At 38.9% G+C, this 27810-nt stretch overlaps 2 protein-coding genes across 3 annotated transcripts; both read right to left on the bottom strand.

The window, feature by feature from the left end:
* Positions 1-532: 532 nt before the first annotated feature.
* On the bottom strand, positions 533-9962 carry LOC139143411 (steroid 17-alpha-hydroxylase/17,20 lyase-like). 2 transcript variants are annotated; one of them, XM_070713714.1, is made up of 8 exons: positions 9831-9962; positions 9019-9108; positions 7538-7711; positions 6937-7030; positions 2597-2758; positions 2127-2335; positions 1354-1479; positions 533-872 (listed from the first exon to the last, which is right to left on the bottom strand). In XM_070713714.1, the coding sequence occupies exons 2-8, from the start codon at positions 9104-9106 to the stop codon at positions 649-651; spliced, it is 1077 nt and encodes a 358-aa protein (XP_070569815.1). In that variant the 5' UTR covers positions 9107-9108; positions 9831-9962; the 3' UTR covers positions 533-648. The 2 variants fall into 2 exon arrangements, with proteins under 2 accessions (XP_070569815.1, XP_070569814.1); XM_070713713.1 differs by lacking the exon at positions 9831-9962 and having other exon boundaries at positions 9019-9239.
* A 1401-nt stretch (positions 9963-11363) lies between these two features.
* On the bottom strand, positions 11364-26371 carry LOC139143409 (steroid 17-alpha-hydroxylase/17,20 lyase-like). Its single transcript, XM_070713712.1, has 9 exons — positions 26152-26371; positions 22853-23026; positions 21914-22007; positions 16138-16299; positions 15682-15890; positions 15285-15410; positions 14603-14842; positions 12943-13041; positions 11364-12424 (listed from the first exon to the last, which is right to left on the bottom strand). The coding sequence occupies exons 1-9, from the start codon at positions 26303-26305 to the stop codon at positions 12174-12176; spliced, it is 1509 nt and encodes a 502-aa protein (XP_070569813.1). The 5' UTR covers positions 26306-26371; the 3' UTR covers positions 11364-12173.
* Positions 26372-27810: the final 1439 nt, after the last annotated feature.

The following is a 27810-nucleotide window of genomic DNA, read 5'->3' as shown; positions in this document are numbered from 1 at the left end:
TCAAGACGCGCTACAATAATCACATGAAGTCGTTCCGCAACGAGATATACAAAAACGACACCGAGTTATCAAAATATGTATGGAACTTGAGAAATAAGGGACAAGACTTTAACATTTCATGGTCAATCATTAATAAAGCATTGAGCTACTCTAACATGAACAAGCGATGTAATCTTTGTATATCAGAAAAGCTGCACATTATCAATGCTGACAAATCTACACTGTTAAACAAACGCTCTGAGTTGGTTTCAAAATGTCGCCACCAAAACAAATATTATTTATCGAATTTTAACACTACCTACAAATAGAATAGTTCGTCCCAATCATATATGTAAGAGTGTCGAGCTAGTAATCCTTTCACTCTATCTGAGGATTGCAAGATGCATGAAAATTAAGTAATAGATTTCATTACTTTGTACTTGAAGTAATCTGTTTATTTATTAAATATATATATATATATATATATATATATATATATATATATATATATATATATATATTATATCATATCATACAATGTAATTTGATCATGATGTGTTGAATGAATTAATGTTGAATTGAGAGTGTGTTTAGTAACTGTGATCTAATCGGTCGAAAACTAAGAAGGCATACATGAAAAGCCCAACCACACACCTATTGTTGATTCCACTAAAGCTTTGTGGGCACCGCTAATGGAAGAACTGTGCGTATTCGCATCAGCTCGTGTATCACAGCGTCATAGTACGGCAACTTAGAACGGTCAGACAGTAAAGGTAAACGATCACGGCCAACAACATCATCGATTTCCATGGCAACTTTGGTTTGCACATCAGGATACCTTACCATGTAGACAACCGACCAGTTCATGGTTTCCTTGGTGCTGCCGATACCCGCTACGGGTGTGAAATAGATAACACACATTATATTACCATGCCTTGTCCATCGCATTTTAATCGGTCGAGGTGAACCATGTGACTGACCACAAATACATAGTAATGGCTCGTTTACATGGCCCTTGATTATGAATTATAATATTAATAACTCAAAGAATTGTAGCTTTACAGTGTAAACGTAAATTATGATTTGTACAAAGATCATAGTCAATCACAAAATAAAATGTACTCATGAGCCAAGTTTAGATACCTTTTTCCAAATATCCGGATTTGCAAAATTTTTACAGCGTGCGTGACAGTGCGTCGCATATTGATCAGTTCTGGGGCCCCGTTGTCTTTAATGAGGGAAATGTTCGTAGAGTTTGACGGTTTTCTTAGGTTCGTTGATAATATAATGAAAATAACAGACTCCACCCTCACCATTGACATTAACGTTTATAAATGTCTCTGTCAATCTACATGAGAACCAAGCTGAGCATACCTCCATATACATCAACTATAGTTTGTACCAGGTGTGTATCAGTCAGCTTTTCGATGTCACCGACCCCTTCCTCGACGGCTTTCTTCTGCTCTTGGATCAGGTAGTCAGTCAAGTCCTTAATGTTGTCTGAAATAGAAGTATCACCATACAATATATCTGCCTTACAGACCTAATAGATCACATACAGCTGATATGACTTATTATTCCTCAATTTCAGATACATGTAGATTAGTATTTTCGGAGGTTCTCGTTATGTGAAACACGCTTCCTTGAAGTGTTTCGAAGATCAACGGAAGAGGAAACGTGTTGGTAAGTGTGGTATTTCGAAAAAGGTCCTTCCCACATTATTTGGCATCCTTTTTATTTAAATCCGTGAGTCGTAGTCGGGTCAGATATCATTATAAGGGCAAAGGTCAAAGGTCGTTCTTACTAAGAGACTTACTTGGTTTAAAGGTAGAACACGCCTCGGGCACATGTATTTGAACTCTCAAACTTTTACCCATCTTTTCTGTTCTACCGCTTATTAGGGTTCATTTGAAGCTCTTGAAATAGGTATTATTAAAGTTTTCATTGTCTTGGTTTTGTGAAAATTAAAAATTCAATGTGTGACCAAAGAGTTAACAAAGGGATGGCTGCCACTTTGAATTTTAAATTTTCTCTGAACCAAATTGCAGCAGTGATTCCTGATTTTTATTCTTGTTTTGTTAAAACAGGGAATCGATATCCTCAAAAACACTTCCTATGAGAATTTAATGTATTTAAATGATAAATACCTTTATCATATTTTTCTTTGTGTTCCATGAATTTCGTCCTCCAAGGCGCAAACGCCTGTTCGCTAATCCTCACCAGGTCATCCGTTGCTTTCATTGGAATGTATTTCATGAATGGCAACACATCGGCGATGAGACCTTTGCCAACGGTTTCACTATAGTCGTCGAAGATCTGCACTGTAGCCTTGAATTCTGGGTCTTCCAAAGTGAGGCTGGAATTGTAAATAACCTTGTGCGTTAAATATGTGTTGATAATCTTCACCCCTGTTCAGAAGTGTTTGAAACGTTGATGTGATATGCATTTTCCAGTTCTCCCCAAATCCTTGCCATCATGCAATTCCCAGTCTAGATAATCTCATCCTATATCTAGGAGTCCTTTCACTATTTTTACAGTTCTTTAATATATTTTGTAAATGGAACAGAGACGAATGACGTCGAGTACTAAAAACAATGATTTTTATTCTCAATCCTACCCGTGTCCAAAACACAATTTGCCTAAAACGTTGTTCACAGTCAGCATAAACAGTTGTTTCATTTGTAATGGTTTGCCGTCACTTTCCTCCAGTGCCTCTTGAAGGGGAGGGAATGCTTGCTCATGGACCAGGCGTTCCAGCTTTTCACCACTTGCATATGCTCTAAAACGAAAATAGACAACGCATGCTCATAAATATTCATAAACATATGCAATGTAGCATTGATCAATCAATGAATTGTTATTCACCTGAAACGAAATATTCTCGAGTGTTTGATATATAATCGAGCTACTACAAACACGATTGGAACTAGTTTGGGATAATTGGATCTACAAAATGTTCAAATTTCTCAAAAGAGTTAGTTGCACTATGGCTGGATGTTGCAATATTACAAATTACTCATAAAAAAGTCTGCCTGTAACTTAAAAAGAAAGGTAGATGAGGTTACATTTGCAGGTTAAATCGACATTACTCCATCATCCACTTACTGCACTTATCCCAAATTAATTCCAATCGTTTATACACTTGATTTGTGATACTGATTGATGGTCTATAGTGATATTATTGGAAAGAGGCAGTCAGTGATATATTAAAGTTACTGAAAACAACAGTAAATGACAGTATTGTTGATGTATAAGCTTTAGATCACATAGTCTATAATCATGTGTCACGTCACTCAACAAATGTAATACGACTTTTGAAACAGAAATTAATTTTAACTTTTGCTCAATCTTTCCTGAAGGTAACTTCAGACGAAGATATGAATCGGGGATCGCCGTGCAAATCTCAGGATTACAGGAACAAATTACATAACATTTACCAATTTTTCAGAGTTTTTGCCACTACAGCAAGGTTAATTCTATAGGAAAAGATTAATATTTTGATTATTACAAAAGTAAGATTGGGAAAACTTCGTTTACTCTTCATGATTCAAAGCGAGTCAACAAAACGGGATCAGAAATGCGTTTTACAAATTCGAGTGACTGGAAAACTGCCCCAGGCAGATCATTGCACAAGCAAATAAACTCCAGGCATTTACATATAACATTTTAAATTGGGTACATGTTGTGACCTCAAATGCCGACAGTAGTATGAAGACCCTCACAACTGGACCTCTTGGGGCATTTTAGGTCTTGATTTTAAATATTAAGCCTCTCAACACCATTTTGATGTTTACTAGAGCGCCAAATGTGTTAGGATAACCCCTACTTTCGACAACCATTGGTTGAGGACACCGCCTCCTGGAAAATGCGTACGCTAGCAACCTGTTGCCGGGCATTGCCAAGGTTGACACCTTTTCCGTGAATAAAAGTGCTCTTTTCTACACTTGCTATCCGCCTGTTCAGATAGAATAAAGCAATGTTTCTGTTCGGTTTACTTTTTCGGTCAATTCTGCAGTTTTTTGCCATAACTCCATACAAACCTTCGTAAAATTTGAACCCCCCCGATAAACAGTGTTTTTTAAAAGTCAACCAGTCAACCGCCACCCGGTTTCCACCAACCTCTAAAAACTAATGCTCCTTTGGTTCCTATGCACGACTTTGGAAGGCGGATCCATGCCGTGCATTGTTGCACAGCTGACAATAGACATCAAGTCAGGTCCAATAATCATTATCATTCAAGGTAACTATGAAATTACCAAGTCCAAGGAATATATCGAAAATGACAATGGCAATGGGGTCATCTTGAACCACGAAATAGTGGTGGTTCCAGGTGTCCGGAATGGGTAAGCGTACCCTGCCAGCTAGCTGCACCCTTCAAGATTGACCCAAAGCGACAAATCGGTTGTTATTTGGTGAATTCACCAAATTACTTTGTGAGTCAAAATTTGGTATGCTGTCACTCATCATTCTGCCACGCAAAAGGTCTTTGGTTATCAACTAATGGCAAGTTCCATAGCAACATGCCAATATCCCTCGTTCACACCCTTGCCCTATGGAAGAAGAACTTCTCCAAAGTCTACAATCAACATGGTTGGAACTAAATTGGAAGAATTGGATGTTCATATTATTCAAATTTCTCAAAAATTTTAGGTGCCGCATTATGTTTCAATATTACACATTACTCGTAAAAACTAGTATATAACTTTATAAGAAAAGCAGGTGAGCTTACATTTTCAGATTAAACCGACTTTACGTCACCATCTAATTATCGCAAATTAGTTCCAATCGTGTTAATCCGGGCAATAATCTCCCAGATCAAAGCAGATACCGGTGAGCAGGACGTTTAGGCCTGGCAATACTGCTACAAAGCTGAGCCTGAGAAGGCCTTTGTGGCCAAGGTTGACGTGTCCGAGATTCCACTACACGAGTTCCAGGTGACCCTCGACTAGCAATCGAGCAGCCCCTTCTGACCGATGGCTATGGCATCTACTCGACAGACTACACGCAAGACTTCCCTGGGACCCTTGACAGATCCGAAGTCATGGACTACCGACTGAAGGACAAGAACGTCCACTAATATGGCGATCTAGTCTCTCAGATGTGCAGGCATGGGGCTGCACCCGTATTGGGGTGTACCTATGCGCATGCTGCTAATAGGACCTTTATCCACCACCATGGTCGTGCAGAAGGTGCTGGCGCTGGTTTCACCCGAGAAAGAGCCATTTGTGGTGCAATCGCCAGCCATGCAGAGGAAGAAAATTGCTGCCTGCCATGATTGGTGCCTTGTTTTGACTTACCACCCCTGTGGGATATCTTCATAGCCTGGTATGTGCACACGACCACCCGTAGGATGGTGGGCATCTGGGTTCGACCTAACAAAACTCGCACAGACAACAATGGTTCTTGGGCAAATGCTGTGGAGTGGGTGTCTTCTGACTTTGATTTCCCAGCCTGCCTCATCTTTGGGTCGATATCCTGGTGAGCAACGAGGAAGATGTGGAGCTAGCTACACTAACAAGGCCGACATGGCCACCATCCTGGCCGCCAGCAAAAAGCCAACCCAGCTACAACCCTACGGCAAGCCCCCCTCGGATCTCCTACCGCCGCCAGCTACAGTTACTTAAATGTGAAGGGCCACAAAGTGAACTCGGTTTACCCTCTCCGTAAATTACCTGAAATTGCCCCACAATGAGCAGTCTCCACTTTGTCGATAAGGAAGTCCTTGTCCTAGAGTAGGTAGTCCACGATTGTGGATCTTTTGAGAGTCCCAGTGAAGTCTTGCGTGTATTCTATCGAGTAGAGGCCATAGCCGTCGGCCAGGGGGGTTGTTCGAAGGCTAGGAGGGTCGCCTGGAACTCGTCTAGTGGAATCTTGGAAACGTCCACCTCAGCAATAAAGGACCCCGCAGGCTAGGCTGCATAGTAGTGCTGCCAAGCCTAAAGGGCCTGCTACTGCTGCAAGCTGCATTATCTGCTTCGATATAGCAGATTGTTGCCCGGATTGTGGACTTTGGGGCGTTCTTCTTCTTTTTCAGGGCAAGGGTGTCGACGAGGGATATTGGGATATTGCCAAGGAGCCTGAAATTGATGGATACCCTGAGGCCTCTCGCGCAGCAGTGGCCAGCTGTGCAACAATGCATGGCGCGGATCTGCAGATTGCTATTGTTCACATTCTGCAGGAGGAGGTGGAAGGTGACCGCTTTTTTCGCTCCGAAGGCCCATTCTGTGATGGTAGCCATGTATTCCATACTTGCTGAAGGTTGGGAGAGTAGGTCGAGATATATCAGGCCAATCATTCCCTAGTACGAAGTTTCGAGAATATGTAGGGTGAGATTTCCTATTTCGCAGGTTCTAGGGGGCAATAAAAATAAATCCGAGTTTCCCAGGAGGATGTGTCCTTCACCAATGGTTGTCGAAACTTGGAATTGTTCTTACAAATTTGGCGCTCCAGTAATAGTAAAAAGTAAATTCTGCAAAATTAATAGAAGTCTGCTGCAAACTCAGCTCAAACAGCGCCAAACCGGCTGTCCCCAGCTTTCACACTACTGCTTGCTCTTCGAAGCTCACATCCCCTAGTTTACGACTCAGCTCTTCCTTCTATCGCACAGTGACACAACCCCTACGGTCCTCCTGGAAAGTGGGGCTCACTGACTCAGCCAGGGCAGGCTGTCGTTTGGCGGAACTGCCCCAGCCTAACTGTTGAGGGCACTTGCATCACCTGAGGTGTAGCCATCGAGGGGCTACGAGAGTCTACTCCTAAATGATACATTACACTCGTGCAAGTAATCTTGTTCTAATTTCAATGTTGCAGTTATTGAGTGAGCTGGATTCCTACAGTGAAATGTCAGTGAAATATTATTCGTGACTTTATACACATGTTGGCCAAATCGGCTCACATTTACCGCCAGCATCCGAACGTAACATACTTTCGTACCTTTTTTCACAACCACAAACATACCTTATAGCCTGGTGGGCAATTTTTCTGTGCAGCTTCCAAGTTGAGTTGTAATCACTCTGTGCGATGTCTTTGCAACCTTCCGTGAGGATTTCACCTTGGAAGGAAAGAAAGGAACTTAAACGCATCCGATACAACAAACAAAAAGATGCCCCGTGCATACAGATTAAACATGATTTGATATTCAATGTACTTATTGTTTATATTATTATTATTATTGGAAAGACAGTCTGTGACAAGAGTTGCATCAATTGCAGTTTTGTCATTCTCCCTTAAAAAGACACTCGTATATTTCGTCTTGCCAATTAACATGTTTTGAGGTCAAGAGGGTCACATAGGTCTTGTTGTCACCATGCCCGTAAACTGTCATCTTGCCCCTTGAAATTGCGTTTCTGTTCAAATTAGAATTCCAGACTGGAGTGGAATTCACCAATTAACAATAAATAACACAAACTTTCCCTATTAACACTGAAAGCGGAATTCTTTTTGTTTTTAGCAATTGTTATCGGTGATGAGAGAAATTGCTGTAGTTGTCGACTAACTAAATAAACAAGTAAGCCTTTGCACGCGATAATATTGTTAACGTTACGTTAACTAATCTCACCGCTCAAAGTTCGTGGTCTACCAGCAAAATCTGTCGGTTTTTTCACCAGTGCTTCCTTGATCAGCTCGTAGTCATTAAGAACGACTGCTAAGTTGCTGCCCAACTTGATGGTAAAAATGCCACCGTATTTCTTTCCAAGCTTGATGAAGTCTAGATGTATGTTAGCAGTCAACGCTGTACACAAAATAAAGAATAGAAGTCTCTTCACTATTGGGTAATGTATATTGAATTTCTCTGACAACTGTATGGTGTTATTTAAAGTGATTATAGAGAAGATTGCCCTTAATTATACATTGGTATTGAGGTCAGTCTACAATCTTGCAGTAATATATTACACCCAATGCGACGTTAAATGAGTGTTTGTCGGAAATCATCTACGCTGCAAATTCCTAGGTTGTATCCTTAGCCACAATTTAAAACAGACAGACAGTCTGTCAGACAGATAGGCAGATGGACAAATAAACAAGCATACTTAGAGAGTAACACTGGAGTACTGACTCAAAAATACCGAGTTGCACAATTCCATACGCCGATTATACTTTAATTCATACAATTTCCTTTCGTTTCACTTCGAGGACTGTGTTCATACTGCAAATCCTATGCGTAGAAAAATCAACTAAACGCTAAACAAGTTGTGCTGTTTCCAAGAGAAGAAGCATGAGGTTGCAATATGTCTTCACGCACTAACAACTTGTGGCTAACTCAATCAGCTTCATATACAGTCTTTGCTGCCATCGTTACGTACCAAAATGCGAGTCTAATACTTATCAACAAGGAGCTCCACATTGTTGAGACCTTCCTGGCACACCATCACAATTCATACAAATGCTGTCTAGTATGTCCTGATGGCAGCAGACCATACGCATGCGTTTTATGTGCCATGGTCTGAAGGTTAGCTTATGCACAATGGAACATCAACCTGAACGAGTAAAATGTACCCTTCCATTTATTTCTCACGAATGTTGGCAAACAGTTAAAATTTTGGATCATAAAATACATGCAGTGGTAGTCATGTATTGACAAAATGACAACTAGGTCACTGCATGACCTACTAAGGTCAGTTTGTACCATAAACGCCATGTATGTGCTACGAGGAGGTAGATAACCCAACCGGCCCACCAAAATTCATTTGCTGGCTAGCCTGGTTAGTGTCAAGCATGGACCGAACGTACTACCTAAATATGGCTAATGCTGCAAACGACAACAATCCAGATGCACTGATGCATGGAAGGGCAACGGGTTAAAGGTTACGGCGCAGTTCTCCACAGTGCCCCAGATGAATCGCATCGTAACAGTCTCGTCATTGAACAAACTGAAGACTGGCAGACGTGTGCTGACTTTATGGAACACAGACGTTCAGAATCTTGTTTCGTTCAGTACGGGTACAAAGTAACTCCCCTGCATAGGACAAAGGATTATTTGAATGAGTCAGTCAGAGAGCACAAGATTATTGACGACATTCACTATATAGGCGGTCTTACAGAACAAACTGCCCACGACTGGAAAACCCCTAGGTCCTGGCGGCATTCCTGTTGGTCGATAGAGACTCCATGCTGACAGTAAGACCATTACTGATAATAACAGAAGAAGAAATGTTACGAAATCTCCGAAAATTTCGCTCAAGAGTTGCAACATTGTGGTTGAAAAGACGGAGTAATAACAAATGGAACTAAAAGCCTGTGCAACGTGACCAGGATACAACCTTCGTTGGTGGCAATTAGGTCATGGCGACCTCCACATGACCTCATAAAGGCGCCTTTTTTATTTTCTTGCAGTCTAGAAAATTTCGTAGCATTTTACGTACTGTATACTGAAGAATAATACGCTTTAATAAAGACCCCACAGGCTGTATAAGCTGATGAATGAAAATTGAAGGCTGATGTGCACATCGTCTCGGAAGCTGTTATCCAATAGGGTGGCTGAATCTGACCGCTATAAGTGAATAATACAAATAGACTCACTAAGTTGCTGTGAAGCGTGACAATCGACTAATCATATATAACCTTCTGAGCACGCTGCACATCAGGAGAACATTGATAGGTAACGAATCAGTACTGAAAGTGAAGAACAGCTGTGTCTAATGAACTGTCAATGCAGAATTTCAGGAGAAGTTTAGAATTAACCAGGGTATCTTTCACAGCAACTTAGGGAATGTATTTGTATTATTCAGTTATAACGGAAAGATTCAGCCACCAAATTGGATAACAGTTCCAAGACGCTGCACAGCAGCCCTATCGTCTTTATGTGAGAATGGTAGATAGTACAGTAGATTTTCGATTAGATTCAAACTCACCACGTACGGCACCCGGTCACATAGTGTAGACATCACAGATGAAACCGCTCGGATAGATCCCTACCCTTATAGGAAAGTGGTTCAATAACCGAGCTAAATTGTTATTCTTCAATTATTCTGACACTGATCCCTCCACACACTGTAGTCCATGAAGCATTCGCACTTACTCGCTATCACACATCGCACACAAACTTTATCATGGCAATGAATACATCACTTTACTGGGCGAAAGACAGCCTCGGGGTCAAGGAGCACCATGAAGACCCCTTTCTTCGATCAAAGGGTTCCATTAACAATTGCATGCCTATAGTCTGTAGTCAGCTGTTTGTTTCGTTTAGTGTCATGTAAGGGACCTTGGATAATTAAAGCATGCGCACGGTAAACTAAACTAAGTGCGTTTGGCCCTCCTAAACGAAAGTTCAAATGGAAGTGCGAAAATCCAATCCAGCCTCATTCTGTATCATACCCACAATCGCTATTTACGTGGCTATGATATACGGTGTTTTCAATCGGGTTCGAACCAACAACATACAGCATCTAGTCACCTATGAGAAGCAACAGACAGAAATACTCGGCCAAATCATGCATACTCTCCCACCAGCACTGGCATACCCCTTCTAAAATCAATCTTTGTTCAGCGCCAACTCGACAATCACCCGACTTATCCAAAATGGTTGTTACATTATTTTACACCGCTCACTGAACCACATGTATGTCAAAAGAATGGTGTAGCGCAGATGCCGCACCGGCCTGCTGCACGCCGAACAGTACAGCGCGATATTTTGCGATACGATAAAACGTGGAGCGAGATGTTGATATGAAAACATGTAGTGCGTTTTTTTGCGCACGGTAATCGAAATACAGCCGAGCCCCCTTACCCCTAAACTCGGAAGTTACATTTGCCGTGCGCGTGTTTTCATTATTACATGCCTCGTATATCGAACGTCGCGTGCTCCACAGGATTCAATGGTAACTTGTCGATGACGTCTTGGGCCGCATAGTCATCACTTGATTGAAAGTGTACCGGAATTATATTCAACTTTATAACATTTTGATGTTAAAATGTTGAAATTTCATGTTTGCATAAGAAATCCGATTTTTGATAAATTTTGCACAAAAACTTTGATAAACTACATAACAGTAGTTTAAATATATCAATGCGGGATTCGATGATGAAAATCGTTACATTTTAACAGATTTTCGTCTAATATGGAAATTAAGCTTTTGATTATCATTTGCTAATAAACATAAATATTTTGAGTGAAAAGTGTGTAAGAGAGGCATGTAATAAAAACATAAAGATGATCAGTGAGTTGGTTTATTAACATATTCAAGTGCCTGTTATTGTACTTGATAAAATATTGTAGGAGGCTTGTTATATTACGGCGCTTCCATCTTGGCTATCCGTGCAGATTCATTAGACAGAAGTTGCATAAAGAAATTGTGGTCCATCAGCGGTATAATGGGTTAAAGCTACCGCACTGACAAATATCAGAAGAAATAACAGCATCACAATTCCGACAATAGAGAGAGTCAGGGAAGAAACAAAACAATCTTTAATATTTAGTCTTTCAAGATTACAAGGAAAAATACAACATCAATTCACCAATGAGTGGTCTCCACAGTCGCCCGTTTAGCGATTTGCCGGAAATCTATTTAGAACGGCAGGTTATTGACTTACTGCCGACAACCAGTGCAACGACAGACAGACTGACTCATGCAATTAATGCATTATTGAACCAATAGATACGAACAAAATTCTTAGACTGACTTAGACTGACAGATAATTAATAATCTAGCTGTAAAGTAGATCATGGCATAAAATAATATATGTAAATAACATGAAAGAAAGGTTCTTTGTCCGGTAAGGAGTTTCTAACACGATGTTATTAGATTATCCTCTGCCTTAACTGTCAGACAATCTAACTCAAGCGTGTTTAACTGTGTCATTGTAACCAGAGAATGAACTACTTTTCACACAAAATGCAACAATTTGTAGAAGAAATTACTCATCTATCTCGGTACGTTGACGTCAAATAATAGTCACGGTGTATGTATATTTGATATTTTGTGCAAGTCGGAGTATATAAAATACATAATGACTTATCATTAGTAGGTACACAATGTGTTGACTGCCTTACGTTGTAAACAATTTATGTTCTACGTTTTAAAATAATGAAGTATTTCTGAAAAAACACAAATTTTAGCCATAAAGGCACAAAGTAGATGAGTAGTAAAAACTATTTATCGTTCAAACTGCATCTGAAATATTTTCGACAGGCAACTGGTTTAGTAGCTCTCCATTAAATGAGACGACGATATGGACAAGTAAAGATCCGGGGTTCAGTACCGTCTTTTCACTACAACTTCACACTTATTTGCTCGTAAGATTAACGCTCTGGCGTTGCCTTCTAAACTTGGTAAATCTCTCCCAGGAACAGGAGAGAATGTAAATCGCTGATAGAGGGCAGTAAAAAGAAGAAAAAGTTCGGGTTTTGCCAGAGACTCTCCGAGGCAGACACGACGTCCAGCAGAGAAGGGCATAAAGTTGTCTGCTTTGGGTTTCAGTGAACCGTCCTCGTTAAGAAACCGCTCTGAAAGCAAATATGGTGGAGACGGTATTACACTGTATGCACAGGAGTACTGTATAACATAGTGTATGATCTTGAAGTAATCATATTAATCTCAAGATAAAATATTCCATCAAACCTGAAACATGTGATGACAGAGCTTGACATACTTGATGTAATATACCTGTATGAACATAGCTTTTCATTTTATTTATTATAAATAGTGATAAATATGAACTACTTCTCTTGTATATGTATGCATCCTGCATATTAGTATGTCAGTATGAAAGTATGTATGTATATCAGTATGTCAGTATGTCAGTATGTATGTATGTATGTATGTATGTATGTATGTATGTATGTATGTATGTATGTATGTATGTATGTATGTATGTATGTATGTATGTATGTATGTATGTATGTATGTATGTATGTATGTATGTATCTATGTATCTATCTATGTATCTATGTATCACTGATGTTTACGACTACTTATATACGGAAGTATATTGGACAGAAATCCTGAAAACTACTGAATGTACCTGGTTTAAAATGGTTCGGATTTTCCCAAGCTTTTTCGTCCATATGCACAGCCCAAAGGTTTATCAAAACCCAAGTATCTCTAGGTACGCTGAAACCACCTGTTGGGTGAAAAGTGAAACCGAAGTATTATGCTAAAATCTTTTGTTCCAAAACACCTTTTGGATTTTAAGGATGTACGATCGGAAAAATATAAGCGTACTGCGCCGATTTCCGCGCAGAAATGTATCCATAGTAACCACGCGCGTTCCGAACGTTTTTGCGTTGTACAAAATGTCGGCTGCAGGTAAAGGAAAATCGCGCCGAGAAAATGTTCAGCGTGCCCTCAAAACACGCTGGAAGGTACGAGAATTCAGCAAAGAGATAAAAAAATGCAACATGACCGTAGCCTGTACAGCGTAAATCAGAAGTGTGACGTCTGATTCGCTATTCGTGGTTATAATTCCAATGATAGTGTCGCTAGTAGACCTACCGGAGAATGGAAGAATGGCCGTCGCATTGTCGATTTGAGTGAACTAGCCGAAAATCTTGACATTTGTGTCAGTTGCGGGCTTGCCTTTACGATTGTCATCGTGTATTGGAGAAACGCTAAGTTCACGGCCTCGGCTCCTGGCTCCACGTAGTGTGTGACAACTTACTTAGCCTGCAGCGAAGTCATTAGTCAACCTAATCCCCACCGATAAGCGTCACGGCAATAAATATTACGTGATTTTTTCTATGCTGTATTAATATATAGACTCTAAAAAGTAGAAGAACCTAAAAGTCTTTGCTTTGTTCTGTCATTTCCCTCTCATTAAAGTTTAAGGGTAGGCTTGAATCATGACCATGCCTGGACAGGGCCACTGCAGGTAGCCACGCAGGTCAGCACCATTTGAAGAGCGCCCTCGCGCGACGAACCCGGGAGAGCATGGTTTATCGCCAGAACCTGTAAATCCTAGTTAGTTTTTGCAAAATTGTGAAAAATCGAGCTCGGTGACCTACTAAACAAAATGCGGTTTTGAAAAATTCACAAAAAGTGCTATTATTTGGCAAAGTTTGAGAAAATTGACATTAGTAGAAACTATCAAGAATTAATAAATTACCCTCTCCCATTCCTAAAATTTGGGGCATATTTGTTGCAATTTTGGTCAAAAAATAAATATGATGACTTTTTAACTCAATTTTAATGTAAGTAAAATCTTCAAAGTAGCTTAGGTTTATAATTTCTTTATTCTTTTACAGTGTAAACGTGAAAAATTCAATCATGATATAAATATGAAAATGATGACCTGTTTAATTGATTTTTAGTGATTTTGTGAAAAACCGTGAATTTTTAATGTCATTTTGTAAAAAAACAAGCGCGGTGACCCCATGTTTTTTTCCCAGTTTTAGACTATTCACATATGTAGGTATTCAAAAATCCCCATTTGAAAAAATTGACATTACTTTTACTTTTTCCGATCGTACATCCTTTGGATTTTAAGTGTTTTCCTTCCTTTCTGAATTTGACGCGCTGTCTGTGTACAAGTTATCGTTGTAAAAGCTTTTAGTTTGATAGGAATGGAGACAATCGAACTGGGCATTTTTCTCATGTTTGGCAGCAGTATAATTAAAGTCACCCGACGTGGGTAGTTCGGTAGTTTTGAATTCAGAAATGTTGCTTGATTAGGGAAAATATTTTACCTATTGTTGAATCCACTAAAGCTTTGTGGGGTATTGCCAATGGACCCACTGTGCGTATTCTCATCAGCTCGTGTATGACAGCGTCACAGTACGGTAGCTTGGAACGGTCAGAGAGCAAAGGTAGACGATCACGGCCAACAACGTCGTCGATCTCCATGGCAACTTTGGTCTGCACATCGGGATACCTTACCATATAGACAACTGACCAATCCATGGTTTCTGTTGTAGTGTCGATGCCCGCTATGTGAAGAAAACATACATTGATACATTAGTGATAGACAAACTATTATAATGTACAACAATATTACTGGTTAGTTTTTACTGCTTGATGTAAATGTTTCCCGTTCATGCCTCTTGTTGCTTGATGCATTTGAACGTGAGAGCTGAGTTGCATTGCATATCTTAAAGCTAGTCCGTCTGTTCAATGTGATAACTCAAACTGTTTCTATTTGCACATGTAAAATTTGATTTAAAATACTTGTAATGCTATATCTCTCCGGACTCTGCCCTGGTGTTACATTAGATCGTCTCGCATGGTGAGTCTCATTTTCTACCGTCAAGCTTTGATTTGTAGGAATGTGTGTGTGTGGTTGTGTGTGTGTGTGTGTGTGTGTGTGTGTGTGTGTGTGTGTGTATGCGTGTGTGTTATTTTCTTCTCTGTTCATGTGTATACTAGCATTACCTCCATACAAATCAGCAAGAGTTTGTACAAGATGTGTATCAGTCAGCTTTTCGATATCACCGACGCCCTCTTGGACGGCTTTCATCTGCTCGTGGATCAAGTGGTCTGCCAAGTTTTGAACGTTGTCTGAAATATAATTATCGGGGTGTTTGCTATATTGACCAAAATAATTTGGTCACTAGAATAACACACTATACAATATTATAATATGATTATTATAAAAACAAGCAGATCAATGATTTTAACATGAACTGATTCAAACCCCAGTTCGCGTTGAAGAATGGCAAATCGGTAAGCAAGACACTATATTCAGCGCGACGATCAACAAGAAAGGAAAATTAATTATCAAAAGCATCACAGAGTGGTATTAAATTGACGAACACAAAACCAAAAATACCTTTATCATAGTTTTCCTTGTGTTCCTTGAATTTGGTTTTAATGAACTCTAATGCTTCGTCGTTTATTCTTATGAAGTCACGTGTTGCCTTCATCGGAAAGTATTGCATGAATGAAAAGACGTCGGTGATAAGGCCGTTGCCGACGATTTCTGTAAATTCGTCGAAGAGTCGTATGATTGTCTTGAACTCTTCGTCCTCCAAAGTGAGGCTGGAATTAAAATAATTCGCCTAAGTAATTGTGACTTCAATGGAATATGTACTCTCCGATATCGTAGCATTTTAAAGGTGTTCCTCTTTGCAGTTTTACATGGTATAACATGATTTCGATTTCACCAATTTTCGAAGTCTCGCACCAAATTTGAAATGTTAGATTATCAAGATAGAGACAATCATTAACGATGAAATGAAATGTTCATAAGCGCGTACTACTTCAAATGGAAGCATTCAAGACCTACCCGTATCCGAAACACAATCTACCGATAATGTTGTTCACGGTCAGCAGGAAAAGTCGTTTCATTTGTATTGGTTTGCCGTCACTTTCCTCCAGTACCTTTTGAAGGAGTGGAAATGCCTGTTCCCGCAACAGGCATTCCAGTTTTTCACCGCTTGCGTATGCTCTGAAAAAATATGATTACAAATGTTGATAAACATGAGAATGATGAATTTGTCTACAAAATCAGTGTGTTGACTATGCATGTGCATTTTCTGAGCTTTTCTGTACTCTGAAGGATCTATAATTCAGTAATACGAGAAAGTATAGTCACTTAATGTTGAAGCAGTATCTAAGCGACAATGGTATTGAAAATCTATTCAGTGGTACATGCTAACATTTTGGGCGATTTTAGAGTTATCGGAAATGTCGCCAACAAACTAGCACTCATCAAGGGGTATGTGCAAGCTGTCTTCAATGACGTAACTTTTAAGTTTCGCATGTCTTTTCTTTTTTTTTCAGTTCCAAGCCAATTATTTAATCCACAGTTGGCTAATAGTATTCTCTATTCAGAGTCAGGGAATCCGTCAGATTCTTGACCTCTGCGAAATCTCCCGGCTCGCGGTTCATAAAAAGGTCAGACAATTTACCTGCAGTTGCAGCCGCGACGGTGCCTTAGTACAAAATGATTATGAGCAGAGACTAAACACGCCGTTCATCTATGTCTACCGTTCCGGTGGACTGATCAGCAATTTTCAACCAAAGTGCAGCAATTTGTAGTTGTCGACTAATTCAAACGGTGAAATAAAATGAAATAATTTGTTTGATTTGCGGAAGAAAATACTTCTAATAAATTGTTCATTATAGCGATCTCCGACAATAAAAATGTCACAAGTAAATAGCACATGCATTGCATTGTACGAATGATTCATAGACTCACTGCTGGAGCAAGTTCCACTGATGACCTTTGGGTCTCTTCCTGTCATCTAACGGTTTCAGCGCGAACTATTAATGTAAGCAGAGCTTGTGCACGAGTTTTGTTGAACTCTGTACATTCAACGATAATGACCCAATATTCAGTATATGCCAGATCGTGTACTTTATTATCCCTGCATTTGCACTCATAGCGCACATATTGAATACCTATTATCTAGTCATGAAGGCTATAGCACCTGTGTATTACTCAAAGGGGCCGTACCAGAAACACGTCGCTATTCCCCAAGGCCGTAAGCCGAGGGGTATAGTGATGTATTCCTGGTAACGCATGGCCACGAGTGGTAATGAAAAGGTGCTATAGCCCGAATAAAGACCAGTTTTAATGTGTTTTGATTTTGTGCACTGCAACAATCTATTGTGACAAGTTTACTGGGCGATTTCTCCGCAGCGGTGACAGTAGTACCAATATCTTCACAAAAATATCCTAAGCATACATAGCCATATTTGGTTGCACTTGAATCTTTGTCGTTGATGAGCTGTTCATGTTCCTATGCTGTAGCAATGAAACTCTTGCTGTTTGAGAAGGGCTCGTCGCTCATCACGTTCTAGTCACCCGCCACTGTTTCAAAGCTGCAGACGACACTCTGCATATGCTCACGTGACGGGGCACTTTTCCAAATTTGGGTAAAAACTATTTCCCGAAAACTATTTCCTTTATTGGCTTTCAAAAATACCCTCTGACGTCACTTTTGTTGATTCTGTTGGGAATGGACGTTGTAACCTCCACAAATGTAATAATCTCCACAAATGTAATATCAACCACAATTGTAATAAAATCAACCACAAATGTAACAAAATAGTCAACCATAAATGTAACAACCCGCAACCACAATGTAATAAACAAATTAACCATAAATGTAATAAAACTCAACCATAAATGTAATAAACTTGAACTTGCATATGTGATCATTTGTTTATCAATGCCCTGAGTAAATGATAACTTTAATAAGACTAGTGTAATGTTATTGCATACTTTCCTGAAACTAGGTTTCCTTTCCGAAACACAGAATAGAATACTTTGAGATCGCTATCAGAAAACGGCGAGGTACTGATCAAACCGTTAGATAATGGAAGTGGAACAGCATTCTAGACACTGATAATTACATAATAAGGAAGCGTCAAAATAACTCGTCAACCAGTGATACCACACAAAGTTTATGACAGATGACTCAGAACAAATAACAGAGAAACATAAAACCTTATAACAGAAACTTACGACACAAAACATGTTGACGAGAACATATATTTCAATCTAGTAAACATAGGGCCAAAGTCCCTGAAGCTACTATAGACATGGATACAAAATTAAGTATTTCCTGACTGTATGAAATGATCTCACTAAGGTCATCCTAGGGACATGTAAACCAAATATTAAAGCTGTCTGACCAGCGGTTTTAAAAAAACAAGCGACTCAACAGTTGACAGAGCTCTGCTGTGTTCTGTAGAGAATAACCTTTTGTGACACATGTATTGATGAAGAAGGTGGATATCTTTGATAGCTCATTTCAGGATGGCCTGACCAAAAATGGAAAAAAATTCCGTAAAAATACAGATTTGCATATTTCATGAGACTATATTAGTCTATAATAGCAAATAAACGAGAGTTAACTACATTCTAATTAAAGTAAACAAGACTTGCTTAAATCAAGATTTACGTCATAATAAAACAGCATATCTGTCAGGTTATAAAGAATCTTCAGCTGGTTATCTTTTAATATGAGTATTTTCATCCTATTAACCAAGCACATTTTAACTTTCAAATTAACATTGTAAGTAAGTTCTGTTGAATCAGTTGAGACTGTACGTACTCAGAGAAAGCACACTGAAGAGACAAATGTTTGTAACTTAAGAAGTTCAAGGTCATAAAAAGCACTATAAGGAATCATGTTACAATTTCATTGCACTGTTTACACAGATTGCATAATTGCTATAAATAGCACGAGGAATCTTACAGCTCAGCTTTACCATAAAACCCTATCACTTTGACCACTCTTTTAATTGACCACTCTATTTTTTTCCTCAAAAAGTAATCTTATTTTATCCTTACCAAGTCAACCATAAATGGAAATTAGAACTTTCTCTATCTCTATTTATTTGACCACCCTATCATGACAAACTATTATGAGCAATTTCTTTTAGATAACATAAATGGTGGTTCAGAATATATCAAAGTGGGATTCAGGAAAGTTGCCTTTACATGTTTTAATCCTCCAAGATGGTAAGCATTTCACTATGAACTGTCAAAAAAAGTTGAACTTTCTGATAATTCCACACTAAAATTATTTTGGCTTTGATGATTTCCTAATTAATTCAATTATTTAAAATAATATTGTTTTTTTCTGGGTGAATTGATAGGGTTTATACAGTACAAGAATTACATACAATGTAAGTCAAATTTTGACCAAAAATGACAAAAAAATTCCTTAAAAATACACATTTGCATATTTCATCACAATTTGAACAAATCTAAGATGGGTTACCCCTAGGGACCTGTATACCAAATAACAAAGCTGTCTGACCAGCGGTTATGAAGAAGAAGATTTTTTACCAAAAACACCTTTTTTGGCATTAATTTGCCTATTTTCAACAATATCAAAAAATAAAAAAAATAGTTTCTCAAAATCATATTTTTCATCTACACAACAAATATCAAATCAGTAAGTACTGCGGTTCTCAAGATATTTGAGTGGACGGACGCCTCACAAACGGACATACATACATACATACATACATACATACATACATACATACATACATACATACATACATACATACATACATACATACATACATACATACATACATACATACATACATACATACATACATACATACATACATACATACATACATACATACATACATACATACATACAGACTGACGCCGGACGCCGGACGGATACCCATCCCAATAGCTTCCATAGACTATAGTCTATAGTAGCTAAAAAACAATACGAACACTACCTTGAACACAGTAGAACAAAATTAGACATCCTGGCATCCCTAGTGAAGGAACAAACTTCAAGTGGGACAACATAGGAATACAGACAATCTATCGATTATTCCACACAATTTATCCACTGAAGACGAATTTGAGGCAATTGATTAAGAAAGTACGGCAATTTTCGAAAAAAACGGTGTTAAAGGATCGAAGTGTTATACAGTCTTCCCCACTCTGGAGTAGAGACTGCACTGACGTTCAGATTACAGCTGTGTCTCGCCATGACCAATCAGTTCTGTACACAAAACAGGGAAACGTAAAATACACTTTCAAATATGCAAAACACACTAAACGCAAACAATTAAGAAATGAATAATGTGTGGAGTTGCTTTCCTTATTAAATAGATAAATATTTATGGCTAATTCCTCGATTTCAACGACAAAATAGATTATTACATTTATGTTGACAAGTATTACATTTATGGGTGATTTTTTTATTACATTTATGGTTACCATTTATTACATTTGTGGTTGAAGTTTTTATTACATTTATGGTTGATTTTTGTTACATTTATGGCGATATTACATTTATGGGTGCATTTTATTACAATTGTGGTTGATATTACATTTGTGGAGATTATTACATTTGTGGAGGTTACAGACGTATCCATTTTCTCGTCGTGTGACGTATTCTGGCGAATCTCAACACGGAATGAGCATGTGTGGTGTGTTATAATTGACTTATTGAACCTTTGAAGTGGACACAATGCTTCTGTATCAACTTGCACGCATCAAAAGTGATAATTAGAGCTTAGTACCCAATATGGCCTGTTCCTGTGTCGTATCAGCCTGTGTCATTTGTGCTAAGTCAAACGAAGTCAAGTGTCTGAAGCAGCACAAATGAGGCGAATGCTGATACGACGCAAGGAACAGAGATATTGGATATTAACCGATATATCATATACCTATGCCCAGACTTACGAAAACCTAAAATTTTGAGATTTTACTTTATAACGGCATGCGCATAAATATCGAAATATTTAAGTGAACAGGCTCCATTCATAAACTATACGAAGCAGTCAATATCGCATGCAACTTCGCTGCAAGTCCTCCATATCTCAATGAACCCCAAAAGAAAGACACCGGGATTCAAAAATTGTCTTACAGGGGGAACGTTTAAGATGCAATATGCCATTACAATCGTAACAGATCAAAACTGTCATTTGCTTAAATCTCTCCTGATTTCGATCGCGTTAGATGTTGTAAAGAAAGGAGAGGCGCCGCCATTTTGTTTGTTCACACTGAGAGTTACCATGTAAACAGGCGTCGCGTGCGCAACATCGCTCTCTCGCCACGCGCTCGCTACCTGTTCGGAGGAGCTAGACCGTGCGAACGGCAGAATGTTTGCTTGAGCTTGTTTTAAAAGTACAAGAGCTTTAATAGAAAAAAAATCAACATGTTATCTTCGTACTTAGCAACCTGATATATCCGTGTTCCTCAAAGCCCTTCGATTTTTTTACGTCGGCGACATCGCTTCGCAGGCGGAGAGCGGCAGCCATTTTGTTTGTTTACGTTGTTTACCACCAAAGTGCAAATGCAGTTCCGTGCATATCTCGTCATTTACCGTGAAATATCATGGCTGATATTTTACGGTAAACGTCACTAGGATGAAGCGATATGGGCATGTATATGATAACAATAAATATCCCCTTTTCTGTAATATGTTTAATAAGGATCAACGTTTGACTGAAATACATTGTGATCCCATTTGTATACTTAATTTTTGATTGAAAATGGTCTGACTTTCCTTCGCGAGCGAATGCACAAGAACGTCCGAGAAGCACTTGTCAGTCACAAAGCATACCTTATAGCTTGGTGGGCAATTTTCCTATGTAGTTTCCATGTTGGACTGTAATCACTGAACGCGATGTCCTTGAAACCTTCAGTGACAATATCGCCTATGAAGCAAGTAAAGGGACGTGTATTTAATACTGTTTGTGCATAAGTGTTATATACCGACATTGGCTTAAAGCATTACATTCCATTAATGCATCTACTTGCACATCAACAAACAATAAAACATGCTTGACCATTGCACTTATATGCCATCGTTAAGTGACAAAAGAGTATCGAGGACATTTATCGACACCTACATTCTAGTATTTAAGTACTTACGTTTACGTTCACTTCTTCTTGTGAACACCTTTTCAATAAAGTTGTTTAGACCTTCAGCATTATTAAACATCAAGAATTTACTTTTCTCATTATTTGATCTCAAAGCTTTATAAACAGTATTTGAATTCAAATACATTTCCCATAGTTTATTGCATAAATTACAATACTATATGAAGTGAACTTAGTTTTCATTAGCATTTTGATTACAGAAACATATCACTTCTGTTGTAAACTGTTTTCCGACCTTCCACTGTCTTTTTGTAGGATGTACAAGCCCGATATAATCATTAAAGAGGCCATGAGCAAACAAGACAATTATGCACGCCATGAACCTAATCAGCATTACATACTAAATATTGTTGTTTACAAATAGCCTTAAGAAATTTCGTAGAGATATGTCACTTTTTTTATTCTTGTCGTTGTCTCAAGTATTTAGCACAATGAAGGGCTCTTCTTAATTAGGCACCAAAATTCTTCTCTCAAATCTTAGCGCTGATTTATATTCAGTGGATAGCATTAAGGAATTTCAATGTAAGAAACTCTCTAAGTTGTGTTCGTTTGCGAGTGACGAGCCGGCCAACATCACCAGTAGAGATGCCACAATAGTGTAAAGACTAATTTTACTAACCGCTGAATGTGCGAGGTCTACCGGCAAAGTCTGTTGGCTTTTTCACCAATGCTTCCTTGATGAGCTCGTAGTTGTTAAGAACGACAACCAAACTACTGCCCAACTTGATGGTAAAAATGTCACCGTACTTCTTGCCAAGCTTGATGAAGTCTAGGTGCAAGTTATCGGTTAATGCTGTGAACGGCAGATCATTTATCATTTGTTACTGAAGCTGCACATTTTAACAATCATGTTGTCACCCGTACCACAAGTGTAAGTAATCATGAATAGTAGTAAGTCACGCAACTATATTATTGGTAGTGTTGAGTTCGCTGATATGCCCGTGCAAACCAGACAATGAAACAACAAACAGAAAGACAGATAGATAGAAAAAAACGATTGACAACAGCAAGGTAACGATTCATTTATATACAAGTTTCACCTACATCTTTACACTTTACGATTAGGGACTGAGACGTTATTTGAAACAAGACCCATTCGATAGCAAAGGAAATCGACCACAGACATGCGACTGAAAGTCAGAAGGGTCTTAATAACGTTTTTAAATGCGAGGCTGATGTTACTTTCTATGGGACGGGTCAGTTTCTTCGGCCTAGAATGGTAGACTTGTAGGGCCAGTGGTTACCCTATTTTTTATTTTGGTGATAGGAGGGAGGGTCCATCAATGCTCAATAGCTGAGAATCAGTGTGTTTTGATTGCGATATAAGAGACCGGCCCATAATCATGATAATCGCATAAAATGCATCGTACCAGCCATAAATTACACTATTCACTTGCAATTTTTCGGGCAAAACTTTAATATATCAGGTGTATATTTAAGCAATAAAGCACACCCAGCGATGGTATACTACGAAAGATTGACCAGTTCACGACATATATGCAGGAGCGATAGCGATCACAGGGTGTGATTTATTGCTATTATAACAGTATATTGAAATTCTGGCTTGCAACGTTATAAACGGATTTTGCTCAAGCTGCAGAGCTCGCGCGCATGCCAGCCGTGGTATATCGCCAATATACCATGGTTATTTTCGCGTCTCGACCGATCAGATTTGTATTTGCACAATCAATATACTGGTATGATATAATAGAATATATCAGATATGTCTAGCTGTTTGCAAATTGGAAGATTGTTTTGTAAAGTGTACTCATAATGATGAAATCTGAAATGTATAGCATAGCAAGACGACACCTGATTCTTGACTGTTTTCTGTATGGGAACTCTGTATAAGAAAGCAGCATGAACTAATTATCCATAATGCATTGATACCGTCACATACATTACAAAGGAAAAATGTCAGGACTGTTTTTTTTTCTCATTAATGCATCTGAAGGGAAAACTGTTTCTGTTCCCTGAGTCAGGTTTCAAATAAAAGGTGTGTTTTTCATGAATAAAATTTTCACTAACCAAAGGTAGTTTTTGTCATAGCTTTCCTTTACGGTCTCAAAGAGAAACGAAAAAAGTCCTTTTAGCAACTTAGTACCTTAGAAGTAAACATAAAGGGAACTTTAAAAACAAACTTTACACCTAAATCATCATGGAAAGACGTAATTAAACTGGTCTTGTCTTTGTTCTTCTCTGAAGGGAAAGTAGCTGCAATTCAACGACTTCTTTGTTATTTTTAACCTTTCTTATTTTATATATTTATTTTTATTCAAATACTAATTAACCTTTTCACGCTGTATTCCTCTTTATGAGTCCGCCATTATGGCTAAACGGTTAAACGCATGTTGCAACTCTTTATACATATGAATGTTGTGTTGAAAAAACTGAGCTCTCAGTATTTCTGTCTTTCTGTCGGTAATAAACAGCATAAAAAGCATGAAAATGGTTGAAAGTTACAACCACTGCCCTCAGGCCGAAGAAACCGACTTGCTGAATCACAGTACTAGAGAGCGCCATAACGCCAGAAATGGTACTGTTTTGGCTTCATCACTTGTTGATATGGGCCCAGGGTCCAATATTACATTTGAATTGTGGGAACATCCACCCTTGATACTGTCGGCTATTTTTCTGCAGAGTTACAAGCATATTTGATTACGAATACTAGGTTATTTAAGAACCCCAGACAGAGGCCTGGTTGTCATGAAATAACTTGTGAATCGATAACCCGCATAAAATACACACTGTTCTGCAGATAAACATTAGTGTAACGCAGCCCTATACCAAGCTTAGGTAGCAAAATTGAGGTAGGCCTGCAAATATAACCACAGTGCGCAACAATCTGTTAATGATGTATTTAGTACGGAACACTTTCTTTAGTACGGAACACTTTCTTCACGGTGACTTCACAGAAATCATTTAGTTGAGCCACAGACAAACAAAGACATTTATATTTGTCTGTGGTTGAGCAGAAATTCACTGCATGCTTGACGTAAGATGGTGGTTGTGTCTGATCAACACTACTTGAAGGCAGGGAAAATCTTGCAACATCGATTTTAAATTCGTGAAATTTTCATCCCTGTAAACAATATATGAACTCAATATCCGAGTTTGTACATTTCTAATACTATTTGCAGGCGAGCATCAATTTCACTACGTCACTGAGCTGGTGATGCACTACATTAATGCTTACTCAGTGAAATTTTTTTTATGCTGGTTACCGTTTATTCACTTCGTCCAAAGTGCGTGCACTCGTGGTCACGATGTCAACGAACTGATGACGTATTCTGCTGATGTGATTTTGCATAGATTAATGAATCTGATCATGGCAAATTCATTTGGTTTAAACTTGACCATGACACTTGGTGATGTGGTACATTTCGCCCTGAAGGCGAACCTAAACGTACAAACGGCACTTTTAGCTCACTAGCTTGACACTGTTAAATATTGAAAATAAACTACATCCGATCAGGGTACATTTTGACAAGGCTACCGTCTTGGTCCTTAGATGGCCTTGTATTTGCAATCGAATTTGCTTTAGACTCAACAGACGAATAATGGACAGTTCTAACCCAGACTTGGTTAGCGACTGATTTATGCTGTCCCATTAAACGTAATCCTTGACGCTAGGCCGATATTAAGACGTGATGACGCACGAACAGCCTCCCGGGTCATCGGTCAGGGTGATGGCATACTCTGATACCGTAGCTGAATTGGAACAGAAATACTTTTTTTCGAAGTAGGTCTTTCATTTCACAAATTGTTCATTCAGAGCGTACATTTTCTATCTTTAACTGAGGTTCTTTTAAACTAATACGCAAAATAGCGCCTGCTCCTTTGAACAGTGCGATAATTTGAACAAAAACACGCCGTGTGTAATATTGAATCATTTAACACGAAAGGAAACGTACTCACAGAACAAACTGCCAACGACTGGATAGCCTCTCGGTCCTGGCGGCATGCCTGGCGGTCGATAAACACTCCATGCTGACAGTAAAACAATAACCAAGACTGCAATAAACAGATAGGTTAAACAACCTCCAAAAATCCCATCCACATTAAGCAACATTTTCTTGTTGATGCGAAGCAGCGGGCGACCAGCAACAACTGACGCTTGCGTCGTGAAAAGGAATAGCTTAATAATATCGATCTTTGACCCGTGACCTACATAGTAGTACTTGGCAAGATTTGTATCATGAAGCAATATGTGATGAAAGTAAACGTTAAAACACGCATTTTCTATAAAATAAATAGACAGCTTCTTTAGAATATCGTTGAATATGATGGTTATAGGGAGGCTGGATCATTTTCTGAATTACACAATTCAAAAAGGAAATGGAAATTTCAAACATAGGACCTGGAGGAGTGGGAATAAGTGAAACGGATTAGGCCCAATAGCCTAATTTTTTATCAAGCAAGTCATTGAATCGATAATTCTCATCATGGAAATGATGTAGCTTGATGCAAGTAAAAGGATTTAGGGAGATCACACGCATTGTGCCCTATAATAGTTTCCCAAAATCAGTTTGATTCGTTTGCTATAGTCAAACAACTTTGAAATATATTGAAGAGATGATCGACGGACACAGCTGTATACACGGTAACAGACACGACAGATTAGCTGAACCTAAACGTAAATTAAACATGGCATAGTGTGGCTGTAGGTCATTCAACGGTCACGCCCGCCAAAGGTACAAGTAGATCCTTTGACGACCCTACTATACCTCAAACAATAGCCTGCCACCGTGTGCTATGTATTCACGGCCAACTACAGCAATATTTTACGTTTATCTACGATCAACGTTGTTTTAGTTCATGATTTATGTTTAGAATGTAGCTCATGAAAGAGGAAGACAACGCAAAACAGCAACGTTCACTCAAAGGGACTGAAAACTATCGCCTGTCAACCTGTACTGTATGCTTCTCCATGAAAAACGAGATTTAAAGGGGATGTCTGTATGTAACCCTTTTTCATACCCTATCAAAAGTGCTAACGGCCAATAAAGAATTACGAGCGGAAAGGACAAAAGCCAAAAACCCTAAACACATGAAAGCAAAAGCAAAAGCAACGCTTCAAGTATCAACGGGGTAAATAAGGAGGTTTACATCGGCCTCACTGATAAGGGAGCGTTCAGTTTTTACGGCCTGGGGGGCCGGCAAAATCTTGTTGCCGGTGTTCAAAAAAATATAGACCCCCTGCATTTTTTGTGAAAAAAAGATGACCCCCCCTTTGTCAGACGAAAAAATTGATGACCCCCCCCCCCCCTCCTGAAAAATAACCAAACCCATATGTCAAATTTACCCGCATGGTTTGGATTTGAACTGCGGTACGCGGCGCACTTTATTCGTGTAGCAGAGATGCCAGTGCACAAACTTCTCAGCCACATCCATTGAAACGTCTGTTAATTAGGACGACTGTAAGGCAATTTTTAACTTCATTTCCATAGACAACTTATGTCCATGGACATTGTATAAAGTAAACTTTATTAGAGTGGTTCGCCAAAGGCAGCCCTCCAGTTAAGAGGGTCATGGGCCATTACGTAAAGTCAACTTTATTCTAGTGGGCCACCAAAG

The sequence above is a fragment of the Ptychodera flava genome, chromosome 11 (assembly GCF_041260155.1).
Source record: "Ptychodera flava strain L36383 chromosome 11, AS_Pfla_20210202, whole genome shotgun sequence".
NCBI lineage: Eukaryota > Metazoa > Hemichordata > Enteropneusta > Ptychoderidae > Ptychodera > Ptychodera flava.
This window is presented reverse-complemented; position numbering and strand designations above follow the sequence as displayed.